The 14,672-nt window shown below is 38.6% G+C and overlaps 2 protein-coding genes across 2 annotated transcripts; both read left to right on the plus strand.

Annotated features, from left to right (window-relative positions):
• Positions 1–2,997: 2,997 nt before the first annotated feature.
• Positions 2,998–3,930, plus strand: LOC139310280 (olfactory receptor 13H1-like). The gene has a single exon (XM_070934442.1). It carries the CDS (start codon positions 2,998–3,000, stop codon positions 3,928–3,930), a length of 933 nt encoding a protein of 310 aa, XP_070790543.1.
• A 6,004-nt stretch (positions 3,931–9,934) lies between these two features.
• Positions 9,935–13,581, plus strand: LOC139310816 (olfactory receptor 13H1-like). The gene is made up of 2 exons (XM_070935047.1): positions 9,935–10,190; positions 11,748–13,581. The coding sequence occupies exon 2, from the start codon at positions 11,756–11,758 to the stop codon at positions 12,698–12,700; it is 945 nt and encodes a 314-aa protein (XP_070791148.1). The 5' UTR covers positions 9,935–10,190; positions 11,748–11,755; the 3' UTR covers positions 12,701–13,581.
• Positions 13,582–14,672: the final 1,091 nt, after the last annotated feature.

Here is a 14,672-nt window from a genome sequence, read left to right on the forward strand (position 1 = left end):
CTCACTTATAAACAAGGCATTTTCCCAATGATGAATTAACTTGCAAAAATCATGTTTAAATGAATGTTAAATCATTGAGTATATTTCAAATATGAGCCCAGGTACATTTAAGAACAGTTTATCCTTCTGGGCAGGGAAATAAAGTAAAACCCTCAGTTCAATGGACCTTGTACTATTAAAAATGTATAAGGAATATTAATCACATATCAAAATGTTGGAAGTGTGAAAAGGAACTTTTACCATATTATGTAAGGTGGGTCTGTGAAAAAGCAACAGCATTTTGGCCACAAATCCATACAAAGCTACAAGATTAATTATGCACAAGGATGAAAGCATAATGAAATGCTTATGGGTTATAAAATTGATGGGGCTTGCGGAAGTGGCAGAGCTAACAGTTTGGTCAAGGAAAAAAGAGAAATTCTTTTTTTTGAAGGACTAGAAAACCAATATGTGCTTTTTTCAGCAAAGCCTGAATTATGATTTATGGATTTAAGAACTACAAAGGAGTAAAAGGGAAGGGAATTACTAAGTAAGATGGTAATTTCATATAGAAAGAAAGGCAGAAATCATAATTTTACATGTCCTCCTCCTCCGTTTGGTTCTTTAAACTTTTATTGTATTGAACATTCTAATAATAAATAAATAAATGTCAATGGACCTCTCCAAAGAAGGAAGAGACATAAAGGTTTATTCATGTCAAACTTTGATTCTGTGTCTTATGTCTATCACATTGCTACCTGTAGATACAAGATAAATAGGGGCAGTTTTACACAGGTCCTAAAGCTCAGGAAAGTGTATAACAGCAAATAATCCTGGAGAGTAAAGAAATTCTTTATGGAGTTCAATTAGAGTCCAGATCATAAATCACTTCTGGGCCAACCCTTCTTACTCCAGGTGGACTATCAGCAGTAAGAGTGCTTGTGACTCACTAAGGAATAGCTGGGATCAAAATCATCATCTCCTTTTTCTAGAAATGCAGAGAGCTTTTGTTGTGGCAGGAACGAAGAATGGATCATGTAAGTATTTTTCCCCCCATAAATCTATTTTCAAAATATCTGCTATAGTGAACATCAATATCCATTTTTTTTCCTTTTAAGTAGTGTTTTTCCTTTAAAACTGATATTGCTGCTCAGCAAACATATTTGTGTATCAGTCCTAATCTTCTACTTCTTCAAAAGTGTTTTGGATTAAATTGCACATATTATAGAAGAACTGAATCTCATTTCAGGGCACCTTTGCTGAAACTAATATTAGGTAAATGATTCTACATTTGCAACAGAAATGTGAAAGCCTACAACTACAAACCTATAAGCCCCATATTGTTGAATAAGAGATTCTTTTTAAATAAGTGAATTTTTATAATTACAGCATAATTGCCACTTTGGCTTGCATTTTATTAAGTTTTGAATATCATTTATTTATAAACTTTCTGTTTATACCCTTTGGCAAATGTTTCCTAAGAAGTAACCACTTATAACCTTAAACTTGGAGTTGGGGACAGCCAGTAACTTAACAGAAGACAAGGACAAGGCCACCCAACTTCTTTACAAACAAATAACCAGAATGCAACACAACAGATTCTTTTCCAACCCTGGAAAGGTGACATCCTGCACCATGGCCTGAAGACAGCAGATAAGCTTAGGAAAAGGAGGCAAACCGTATATTGCAAAGAAATACAATCCTGTCCTTAATGTATTAACTCAGTTCATGAATTTCTCATCACGTTTTTTGCACCACCTAAGATTCAGATTGAGTGGACCAAGCACAGGTCTTCTCTGCTGAACTCTTCAGATTTGGGAAGAGGTTATAAGATCTATGACATTTGTGGCAAAGCTAATGAAGGATGCTTCAAATCACTTTTCACTCCACTTTGTAGACTTTGCTGAGGGAGAGCATCCCTCTGTCTGACTCCTGAGTAGATTTTTTTTCACGGAAGAATGAATATTGAGGTGATTCCATAGCATTTGTCCTTCCAACGTTCTACAGGCCAGGGAGAACCACCCATGTTTGCATCCCCTGAACTCCATGACAGAATGATTTTTAACTTCAATTCAACTCATAGGAATTGTGATTTATTTATCACTCTCACATTATCACACATTTATCACTTCAAAACCTTTAAAATGATTAAACCAGTGTTCTCTTGAAATGTATGGTAAATGTATACCATAGATGACCTCTCTTAAGGCAGTATCCAATTTCATGGGTCTATGAAGTTTAAGGCAATAATTATAAGTGGGTGACGCCCGACTCATGATGGTATCATGCGTCCATGAATATTTGTCACCAGTTTTCTCTGGTTTGTTTTTTATCGCAAGCTCAGTGATTTTTCAGATGTCTCCTATCCAAGTACTATCAGGATCTGCTTATCTTATATTCTCAGTCCAACCCAGCCTGAGCCTGAGCTATATTTTCAGAATATACTACTCTCTTACTATTCTTCAGGATTGTTCTAATTAGGAAACATATTTAACTAAGACCCAAGAGTTGATCAGACTGGGATATTGACCTGGATTAGAGTTTTACTTACTTGTATTGATCAATAGATCTACAGTTTCACTGAGTAACTTAGAGTATTTTACCCAGATCTAAAGTAAACTCTAAATTCAACATGTATTGTATTATATGCATCCATTGCACTCGCTATTTTCTTTAACAAAGAGACATCCCCATCCACAAATATGCATAGCGTTATCTAATAAGTACTATAAATACATATATTAGATATCTTCCTTGTGGTCTAGATTTTTTTTTTTTTTGTTGGAGTATTGTATCAATGAACTAATAACAGTTTATATATAACATGCACTGTGAATAATGGGGAGTTTGATGGCAACCTATGGCCATATTTATTTGCAATCACTGAATAAAAAGAAAAAGATAAAGAAAATGCCCACCACTTTTCGAGATTATCAATTATCTTAATTTCTTCTACCATTACCTGTAAAAAGTATTCATTTTCCACCCCACAGGAGACAGAAAATATCTAAAGCTACTATGGGATCAACAAATGAAACAGTGGCAATAGTATTCATCTTAATTGGATTATCTGACCAACCCAGAGCCCAGGTTATCTTCTTTTGGCTCCTGTTGATGGTGTATCTTGTTAGTCTTCTTGGCAATGGCCTCATCATCACATTAATTATTGTGGACCCCCAACTTCATACCCCTATGTATTTTTTTATTTGTGTCCTCTCCTTGATAGACTTCATACTCATCAACAATGTAGTTCCCGAAGTTCTCATCAACTGCTTCATTTACAGGCCCACTATTTCGTTCTCCAGATGTTTGTCTCAAATGTACCTGGGTCTGCTGCTTGTTTCAACAGAGTGTGTTCTCCTTGCAGTCATGGCTTATGATCGCTTTGCAGCTATATGCCAACCCTTACACTACATGCAGGTCATGAGTTGGAGTTTATGCAATTTGCTGGTAGCTACATCAGTGACCCTTGCTTTCACGTTTACCTTGATCAATGGGCTTTTGCAGCCCACTGACTTCTGTGGCCATCGCATTATCAACCATTTTGTCTGTGAGCTACAATCTTTTGTCAAACTGGGTTGTTCCAACTCACATATCAGTGAGGTCTTGATGAATGTTTCCAGCCTCTTTCTCTTAATCCCTCCCTTTGGCTTCATAGTTGTGACATATGGTCGCATAGGCCGGGCTGTAATGCACATTTGCTCAAATCAGGGTTACAAAAAGGCCCTTTCCACTTGCAGCTCACACCTTGCTGTTGTCAGCGTCTTTTACGGGACAATCATCATAATGTACATGGTGCCGGAAAGAGAGTCCGTTTCTGACAAGGGAAAGATCCTATCTATAGTCTATGGAGCTCTGACCCCTATGCTGAATCCTGTAATTTACAGCCTAAGAAACAGGGATGTGAAAGGAGCTTTTTGGAAACTGTTTGGAAAAAAGATATCAAATTAAATCAGTGTTCATCTCTGTCTATTACCCAGAGGCACCTGCAGCTGGCAGTTATTCATAACTATTTATTATAGGTACTAAAAATTAGCTTTTCCCCATTATCACTGCATGGTGTTTCAGCCATGGAACAATAACCTACACAGCACTCATATCTGGGTGAAAACAGTAAATCTCCCCTCTCAATCAGGAACATATCCCATTTTCATAGTTGAGAATGGGGTCTTCTGCCTATTTATATATAGTAGATTCTCTACCAGTTTTGGTAGGGATTCGAGTTTTTTTCTTGGTGATTCCTTGATTATAGCATTGTAAATCTAATAAAGTTCAGGCAATACCTATTTTGACATCTGGTGCACCATTTAAACAGTGATGGAATTACATATCTAAATTGGTGTGGTGGGGAAAAAACCCGCTAGTTAAATATGAGGTGCTACAAAATGCAAAGAAAAAAGGAGGATTGGGTTTAGCTGATTTGTTGCTGTATTTTGCAGCTCATTGTTTGGTTTGGAGGAGAAATGTTGCTGAGAAATAGGATGTTTGTAGAGTAAGAGGGATATGATCTGAGATATGAGTGGCATGGAGATTTGTGATACAATAAAGTCAAAGTTAATGTGGATTTTAAAAATTATTCTGTTATATTGAGAAAATGAAATACATAGAAATCCAGGTTGTGCCCAAAAACATCTGTGTGGGTCTCAGTACAAGAAGCATTTTAAAAATAAGAAATAATAAGCAAACACAAATGGCTGACTTATTGTGAAATATTAGAATTTTGTCAAGGGGAATGTAAAAATAAAATCAAAAGAAGAACTTGTAATAGTGGGATATAGTCGTCAATGTTTATTTTATTTACAATTACTACAAAGATTTAAAATAACCAAATAATTATGGTTTTGAACGTTCTAAGACTGAGTTTGAAGTGGAATTCTGTAGAAAGGATGATCATGTATTTGTATGTATGTATGAACTATTATTAAAATTTGAAAGAGAAGAACAAGTGAAAAAATGTATGATAAAATGGGCTAAATTTTGGTTATACAGATGGCTAAAAGGACTGAAATTTGCATTGTTACAATCTTTAAAAGAACTTTAATACAATGATATACCATATATATATCGCAAGATAATTGTCTAGAATACATAAAGGCAGATCAAATTTATGTTAGAAATGTGAATAAGAAGAAACATTTTATCATGTTAGGTGGATAGGTAAAAAAGCTAAAAATTTCTGGATTCAAATATATATAACAATTCAGAGGATATTTAGAATTAATTAAAAAAACGAAACCAGAGGGGTTTTGGGGGGAGGGGGATTAATGGAGAAACAGTTGTAAAAATTTGTTTTTGTACCTGATAACTATTTAAACCTTAAACGCTAAAAAACCTGGTACCTAATCAAGCTTCCAACATGCAGTCTCCTCATCCTATCCAAACATTTCTGGGGAAAACTTTCCCTTCCATGAGGCCTTTTGCAGAGGCATGGTTGAGAGCGTTTTAACAAATTTTATCATTGTTTAGTTTGATGTCAGCAGTGATTCAAATAGAAAGTCCATAGAGAGAGTGGTGAGGACAGCCGAGAAGATTATAGGAAGCTCACTTCCTGTTATTTAGGATACTGCTTATAAGCGCTATGTGCTCAGAGCTCGAAGCATTGTTAGAGACCCACACACACCCACTTCACAATGTGTTTCTGTTGTTCCCCTCTGGAAGGAGGTTTTGAAGTATTTCTAGCAGGACTACCAGATTCTGTAACAGCTTTGTTCCTTATGCCATCCATCTAGCAAACTCGCAAGATTTGTTTTTCTCGCCAGGTACATGTATACATTCGAACTAGACTGTGTTGTTTCTCCAGGTCATATAATATATGTGGGTATAAGCATAGGTTTGTTTGTTTGTTTGTTTGTTTACTTATTTTGTTATGTTTATACAGTATATATTGGAGGTGGAGACCCTTTGAGAGCTATATGCAACAAAATTTCATTTTAATAATCATTTATGCCAATTAATGTACATTCAAAGTAACAACAAAGTTATTCTAAGTTTAAGTCTTTTTGAAAGTTAGAGGGTAGAGGCCTACCAAACTGTACAGCAGGGCCTGCCATGGAAAAACACTTTCTAGATCCTATAAGGTGGTAATGCTTAAGGACTAGGAATGTGCACACTCTATCTAACCTTATAGGAGAGACGGATAAATGTCCTTAGTGAAAGATGGTCCTTCAGATAACCTGGCCCTGAGCCATATTAGGCTTTAAAGGTGATGATCTGGAAAAAAAAAAACAGGAAGCAAGTGCAGCTTGTGCAACAGAGGTGTTATGTGGATAAACCTACAGACATCCATCACTGTGCATACTACATCATTCTTATACAGTATACTGTAGTTTACATTGCCATATCTGATGACCTAAGTCAGGGGTGTCAAACTCAATTTTATTGAGGGCCGCATCAGGGTTGTGTTTCATCTCGGGTGGGTGGGCGTGGCTAGGGTGGGCGTGACCAGCTCGGGGATGCCTGTGGTGGCCTGAGCACTCTGCCAGAGAAAACAGGCTCCCAAGCTCTGTTTTTGGCTGCAACGGCCTCCTGCAACCCTCTGCCAACGAAAACAGAGCTCGGGAGGGCCCTTCTGAGCTTGGTTTTCACTGGCAGAGGCACCGTGGGCTGTTTCCAGGATGGCCCTGCGGGCCAGATCTAAGCACCCCGCAGGCCTTGAGTTTGACCCCTGACCTAAGTGAGGTTATTGCTATCCTCTCATGGTCCTGGAGGCTGTGAAAGCTTGGATGGGGGACAAGTGGCTTTGACTGAACCTTGGTAAGACCAAATGGCTTTGAGTGTATGGAGGTTTGGGATTAAGGACTTTAGTATCTTTAGTTCTGGGTTGGGTTAGACTACCCCAGACAGACCTAGTATGCAACTTGGAGTGCTCCTGGACTTGTGACTCCTGCTGAAAGAACAGGTAGCAGTCATGGCTAGGAGAACCTTTGTGCAACCATGTGCTGTGTGCCAGTTGTGTCCTTTCCTGGATCAGGAGTCCCTACACTCAGTCAATCAAGCCTTGGTCATATCATGCTTGGCCTATTGCAACACAGTCTACATAGGGCGATCTTTGAAGAATATTTACAAATTATAGCTGGTGTAGATGGCAGCCATGCAGACAGTTTTTGAGTCCCCTAGGGTGATCCATGTTGCTCTGCAGACTGCGCTAGTTGCATTTGCTTCCAGGTCCAATTCAAGGTGTTGAATTATCACCTTAAAGCCCCTCATGGCATGGAACTAATTTACCTGAGGAACCATCTCAGCACAATGGGATTGGCCCACTACAACTGTGTTGGCAGAAAGGCCATGCTATGGAGCCCATCAGTTAATAAATTCCAGCTGATGGGGTCCAGGATAATAGTCTTTTCTGCTGTGGTTCCCATCCTCTGGAATATTGTACCCGCCTTTTCGCCTTCCAACCCAATGGAGGTATCATTTTATAGGTGGTTAATGGACTAAAATAAGATCCAATCTCCTTCCTGTGTGTATCTTGATTCTTTCCATTTTTGTCAATTTTAAGCAATTTTAGTGTTAATATTTACTGTTTTAATGTTTCATCTTATTTATATGATTGTAGGCCACTCCACTTAGAGTTGCCTCTAGGCAAGATAGGTGGTATATAAATTTAATAAATAAATAAAATTCTGACTACTTGAAGTTTCTGATGCCCTTCAAGGGCAGCCCCATGTAGGGTGCATTGCAGCAATCCAAAGGAGGAGTTATCATGAGAGAGACCTTGCAGTCCAGGAAGGGATGCAATTGGTACATTAGATGAATCAATGCAAAGCCCCATCCTAGCCATGGATGCTAGCTGCTCCTTAAGCAGCAGTCTTGAGTTCATAAGGAGCCCCCAATTATGTGCCAGCTCAATCCAAGGAAGTGTCCCACTCTCCAGTGTCAAGGATGGAATATCATCTGAGTCCGTGTGGTCTTCCAGGGTTGAGTCAAAGCCAAGTCCTCCCCATCCAGACCTTTGCTCTTTACTCTTGCCCTGCAACTGAAAGATATTGTAGAACTTGAAGGGCAGGAGAACATGATTCATTTTAATGATTCAAAAAATAACAAAATATATTTATCTCCGAATTGCCAAACTAAAGCAGTGTAATTTTGCACTACTCCACTGCCTCTGTAGTGGCTACCTTTAAAATTGATCAGAACATTGCTCGCAATCAAATTCCAAAATTTGGGATTTCAAATAGGACACAACTGTTCAGAAGACTCTGAGGCAGCTTTTCACATAATGGATTTTGTTTGGAGGGGCTGGGATTTTAGAATAGGGACCCCCAATCTCAACTTCAGAATGTTGCATGTTAAAACTGTAGGTCAGCAGTACAATATACACCCAGTCCAAATGAGTGGTCAGGACACCGAAGGGCAGCATGACTTTCTTCTGGAATGGGAGAGGAACATGGCATAGCAGCTAGACTGGGATGGTTTACTCCAGTGGTGGGTTTCAAAAAATTTTACTACTGGTTCTGTGGACATGGCATGACTTGGTGGGCATGACTTGGTGGGCATGGCAGGGGAAGGGTACTGTAAAATCTCCATTCCCACCCCACTCCAAGAGAAGGATATTGTAAAATCTCCATTTCCTCCCCATACCAAGGGAAGGTTACTGCAAAATCCCCATTTCCTCCCGATCAGCTGGGACTTGGGAGGCAGAGAATAGATGAGGGTGGAGCCAGTTAGAATTTTTACTACCGGTTCTCCAAACTACTCAAAATTTCCGCTATCAGTTCTCCAGAACTGGTCAGAACCTGATGAAACCCACCTCTGGTTTACTCTGAGGAATTCAGAGTAAAAAGAAATGACAAACAGGCCATCCATTATGGTCTCCAAGCTGTTTTGGTTCTCTGTCTAATAGTTGGAAATCCAGATTAGAATGAAGCTCTATAATCATTCTCATTTAAGAAAGCCTGAGAATAGGAGGAAAAGGAGGAAAAATGAGACTGAGAGAAAAAGTTAATTTTAACATTAACATACAGTAGTATTGTTTTGAGAGATTTTACATTATTTGTATGTCTCCTATGACAAATCCAGAGTACTCATTGCCTTGAGTGAAAATAGCCCATTAGCCACTTCCAATGAAAATATCCACAAGCTGCTACTACTTGTGCTTCCATCTGCAGCTGAGGCACCCTGAGAATAGCTTTAAGCAGTGGTTCTGTAAGTGATGTTTCCCCTCATGCCATCCAACCTTCAGACCAGTAGTGGGTTTCAATTTCATTCGCTACTGGTTCGCTCATGGGCGCGCGTGCACATGCCGTTTCTGCGCATGCGCAGAGACGTCCGGGCAGGTGACTGGAGCCTCCTGCCACTGCTACCAGTTTGCCTGATCCAGGGTGAACCAGTAGCAACCCACCACTGCTTCAGACTCTATTAAGAGAAAATTGATGTGAATAAGGGAAAGAGTCTGAAATGAAGGATTCCATGACAGCGAAGGTGTGTCTCCCATTGGTTCTGCCAGCTTCCCGTGGGACCGCCCCCTTCTATGTGGTCATTAAACTATTCTCCCACCACTGGATTCTCATTTGGTTGTGAAGCACACCAGAGCACTGCCTTTTACAGCCATTTTATGCTATAAATGATGTCAGTCTCTGAGAAACTAAAAAATATTGGTTTTGCTGTAAAGCTGCTTTTTTGGAAAAGAATGGCACAGTTGAATTTAAATAATGAAATAATTTATCTTTTCGACTTTAAACTTAATGGGCAGGAAATTCCCTTGAAATTCAATTAAAGACCTGCCCTTTTTATCTCGACCTTCTTCCAGCAGAAATGGCATTTATAAATGGCACTGAGGAAAAGATAAGAATGAAAAAAAAAAACTTTATCTCATGGAACTGGCAATGTTGTTCTCAATGCCAAGGCAAAAAATAGATCTATGACACAATCCTTCTGCTAATATTTTTCCCCTTTAAGTGCTTGTTTTTCTTTTTGAGCTGTGGCTTAGAAATAAAAGCAACCACAATGAGGAACACTATGCTTAGCAAAAATACATGATGCAAAGATAGTATGACTGGATGATGCTAGAAACCTTCAGACCACAAATCTGGATCTAAACTTTATCAAATCCCCAGTTTCTTTGAAACCAAACAGCACCATTTTTCCCACTTCGCTTTTCACAATTGCTTTGGAAGACATTAAAAAAATATTTGACCATTTATCACTGGAAGAACACTGGGTAAGCAAAAGTTCAGAGATAAAAAGACAAATACAGAAGATAATTTAAGTGGGTAAGTTGTTCTCTGTTCTCTGTTTGTATTTGTAAAATAAATTGTGAATTCATGGAGTCCTTGATCTAGACAGGAGACTTTGAAGCCATGTCTTCAGAAGGAGCTTTGCTTGCTGGCAAACATATGCAGTTGCTATGAAGTGAGCACAAGGAACATATGTCAAACTCCATCATATCTGTATGTGATGGTGGGGTTTGTGGGTCTGTATTTGTGTGCGCATACATCTACAGACATAGCAGGACTATCTCTTATGTTTGCCACTGAAGGATCTGAGAAAGAAATAGGGTGAATGTCTTTTAAATTATCCATCTGAACAAAGGCTAATTCAAAAAGATAAGAAGGGACAGAAAAAGGAAGTCTAGATGTAGATTTTAATTAAACAGAAGACTGAGGAAAAAAAAAAGGAATGAGAATGGAACTGCTACTGAAATGAATTGTGTTGTCTTCTGGTAATTCCAATGCTTATTTTTCTGATAAGGCTGAACTTGTTGCAAGCATCTCTTCTCTCTCTACTCTCTTTACCTTTCATTGCAAGAATGTTTTTATTTTTGTGAGATTTAGTTGTCTAACCAACCTCCATTCTCAATCTTAATCTTTTATGGGAAATGACAGCCCAGGGAGGAGACCAAGAATTTGATTTATAACCTCTCCTTTGGATTTTAGTACAGCACAAAAAAAGTGTCCTGAATAGTTTGTGAATGGACTACTTAGAATATAGTTATTTTTTTCTAATAAAAACATCAGCCTATTTTCTATTCTGAATAGTAACATAATTTTCTACAATCTTTCCAACCCCCCAAAGAATGAATTGTGCCATTAAGTGAAATTCTGATCATCCTTTAACTAACAATAATTCCAAAGTATTATCGTTAAAATATCAGTGCACTGTTTATAACATAATAAAGCAAAGAAAAACAAAGCTAAGGTTGATATCTTAATAGAGATACCTCAGGTTTAGTAACAACAAACTCTATTTGCTTACAATGTACCCCGAGTGCCACTCCTTTTTTTGGCTCTGTCAGATCCAACGAAGAAAGGATAGTGTTCTTGAGATCAGCATTGATTTTACTTTGCTTTGTGAATTATCTAAACATTACCTCATTGCTTCTAATGAGTTAACTCAGGACATTTTTGTTCAGTTTCTACTGATCTGCTGGTAAATTATGGGTGGGATTGAAGCTACGGCTGCCAGTTTACTGCTTTCATTACTTCTGGAAATAGATTTCTTATCTGGGGTTGCATTTGAATACCTACCTATGAGACAGAATGTAGCTTACTGAGTTTTGGCTAAGCATTTTATGCGGTCACTGCAGTTTGCAAACAACATGTACTTAAATGCAGTGTGTGAATCTACCCATGTGAGAATCCAACAACTGTATTCAATAAATCATGGTTAAAACAAATTCTGTCTAAGCATGATGTGCAAAGTAGTTTTCAAACAGTTTTTATTGCATTTTTATTTTTTCTATACAGCTTTGGCAATCTAAACATTTAAAGTGAAGATATTGCATCTCTTTTGAATGTAATCAGTAATCAACCATTCATTCTTTCCTGCAGGAGAGGAAATGAGAGGAATTATGATAGGAACTTCAAATGAATCACTGGTGACCAAATTCATCCTGATCGGATTATCAGAATATCCCAAAACTCAGATTATTCTCTTTTGGTTCCTCTTGATTATGTATCTCATTAGCATTCTTGGCAATGGAGTCATCATCATATTGATCATTGCTGACCGCCAGCTTCATACCCCCATGTATTTCTTCATCTGTGTCCTTTCCACAATAGACTTTATTCTTAGCAACAATGCAGTTCCTGAGATTTTAGTGAACTGCTTCATCTACAGGCCCACAATTTCTTTCTCTAGATGTTTGGTCCAAATGTACATGGGTGTATTTCTGGTTGTAACAGAGTGCATCATTTTGGCAGTCATGGCATATGATCGCTTGGCAGCTGTATGCCAGCCGTTATACTACACGCAGATCATGAGTTGGAAATTATGCTTTTATCTAGTAGCCATGACAGTGGCCTTTTCCTTCATGATGACACTGGTCATGGTGTCCTTGCAGCCCACTGACTTCTGTGGCCATCACACCATCAACCATTTTGCATGTGAACTGCAATCTTTACTCAAACTGGCTTGTTCCAACAGAGTCAGTGAGCTCTTTATGCATATCTCCAGCTTCTTTCTGGTATTCCCTCCCTTTGGCTTCATAGTTGTGACATACATCCGCATAGGCCTGGCTATACGACATATCAGCTCTACCCAGGGACGCAGAAAAGCCTTCTCCACCTGTAGTTCTCACCTTGCTGTGGTCAGTGTCTTTTATGGAACAATTATGATCATGTACTTGAGACCCGAAGAGAAATCCGTTTCTGAAAAAGACAAGGTCATATCCTTAACATACGGGGCTCTGACTCCCATGCTCAATCCTCTGATCTACAGCCTGAGAAACAAGGATGTCAAGGGGGCATTTTGGAAGCTGATTCAAAGAAAAACTTTAATGTAATGTACACGTATGTTCACCATGTCCCATGTAGGTTTTTACAGCTGACAATCTCTACTAACCTTTTAAAAAGGAATTTAATAACCAGCATTACGACTCCTAATAAACCGATGAGGGCATAAGCAATACTGAATTTTAAGGAGGAATGTATTGGGACTTCAAGATCTAGAACTCACAATGCTTTTGCAGAATATCAAGTTGGGGAATATATTCACAAAGAAGCTGAGAATTTTAGGTGCCAAAATATACCCCTAAATACACCATTGTTTCAACTTATTGATGTATGGGCTTCTCTACAAGTATATATGGTAATACTTTTTAAAAAATACTTGCTATCCCACAGATAATAGATGCTCATAGACAAGGCATCCATCAATAAGCTGATCCTTGATTTTTTAACCAAAATACCTGTGCTGGAAGGTAATGAGGAGGTGGATTCCGAAGAGGGAGGGGCCGTATTTCATAGGAATAAGAGGTGATTCAGTCCAAATATTCTGTATGAGAGAAAAATGTGGGGAAGACAGCCTTAATAGTTTACTTAATAGTTTTCAAACTACATTGTAGAAGTTGATAGTAGCATTTTTAATACGAAATATTTTGTCTGTAGGTGTGAAACAATAAAGAAATTGCCGGCAAAAATTACCATGTGTTATCCTTGATTTTGAGCCTGACATTTTCATGAATAGCCAGTTTAGTCTCACAATTAAGGCACCAGGCTAGAAGGCAGAAGACTGTGAATTCAAGTCGTGCCATAGCCATGAAAGTCAGCTGGGTGGGTTTGGGCCAGTCTCAGTCCTACCTACCTCACAGGGTTGTTGTGAGGAAATGGGAGGAAGATGTGTTGGATATGGGCGCTGTCTTGAGTTATTTGTAAAAATAATAAGGGTGGGATACAAATAAATAAATAACAATTTCAAGAAAGTTTACTGGTATTGTATGAAGAGCTGCATCAGGATCTCTGTCTGGTGAAGTTAAGCTTTGAACCTCTAACATACAGTATGTGGTTGCATAGATCTGCTCTGCCAGAGGAATGATTGTAGCCTGTTCAATTATGCAGGAATCACAAAGGATGAAAGAAAATAAATAAAGCATGAAACAGGGAAAGGCATAATGCACAATACACATTTTATTGAAGCAGGTTTTGAAGATTTTAAAAAGGAAACTTATTCCCTCATTCCCCACCCAGAAATCTTTCAAAAATCATCATTTGTATGCAGTTGATGATATCTTCAAGAGATTCAGGATTTTTCAAGGTGAGCTAGTTTTTCATTGAATGTCCTTTTCTCCGGGTTAAAATCAAAGGAAAATAATTGCTTTAGCTAAAATAGTCCTGAGTTTCTATTTCTCATAATAAAGCCTATATGCCACTGATGCCCAATAGATAGTTTGGACTCCCATATAAACTTGCCATAATCTCTGTTAGGGCTGAAGAGACTTAGTCTGAAGTATGTGGTGAGCACCAGAGGCTCACTAAATCCTGCCAAAAACCTTAAGAGTGTCCTAGAAGGGCACACAGAAGTGTAACTTTTAGATAACTCTAATTGTTGACCATATAATGTCATTATGAATTGCTTTTAAATGCTGATTGCTGGCTTAAGAGTTTCCTATCTAATAATCTGCTGCTGTAGCCCCCTTTCCTACCCATCCTATAATTGGAGGTTTCACAAACTATCTCTCTCTCTGCTTTGCTTACTACTATGCTGTTCACAAATCCAGTTCTCTGATCCTTTGGAGCTCATTCCAAGGTGATGAGCTGTGGTGACGCAGTGGTTAGAATGCAGTACTGCAGGCTAATTCTGCTGATTGCCGGCAGCCTGCAATTTGGCAGTTCGAGTCTCACCGGCTCAAGGTTGACTTGGCCTTCCATCCTTCCTAGATCGGTAATATGAGGACCCAGATTGTTGGGGGCAATATGCTGACTCTATAAGACACTTAGAGAGGGTTGTAAAAGAGGAGGAATGCAGAAAGTAGAAAG

The sequence above is a fragment of the Pituophis catenifer genome, unplaced genomic scaffold (assembly GCF_029215685.1).
Source record: "Pituophis catenifer annectens isolate HBS135680 unplaced genomic scaffold, rPitCat1.0.hap2 SCAF_2, whole genome shotgun sequence".
Lineage (NCBI taxonomy): Eukaryota > Metazoa > Chordata > Lepidosauria > Squamata > Colubridae > Pituophis > Pituophis catenifer.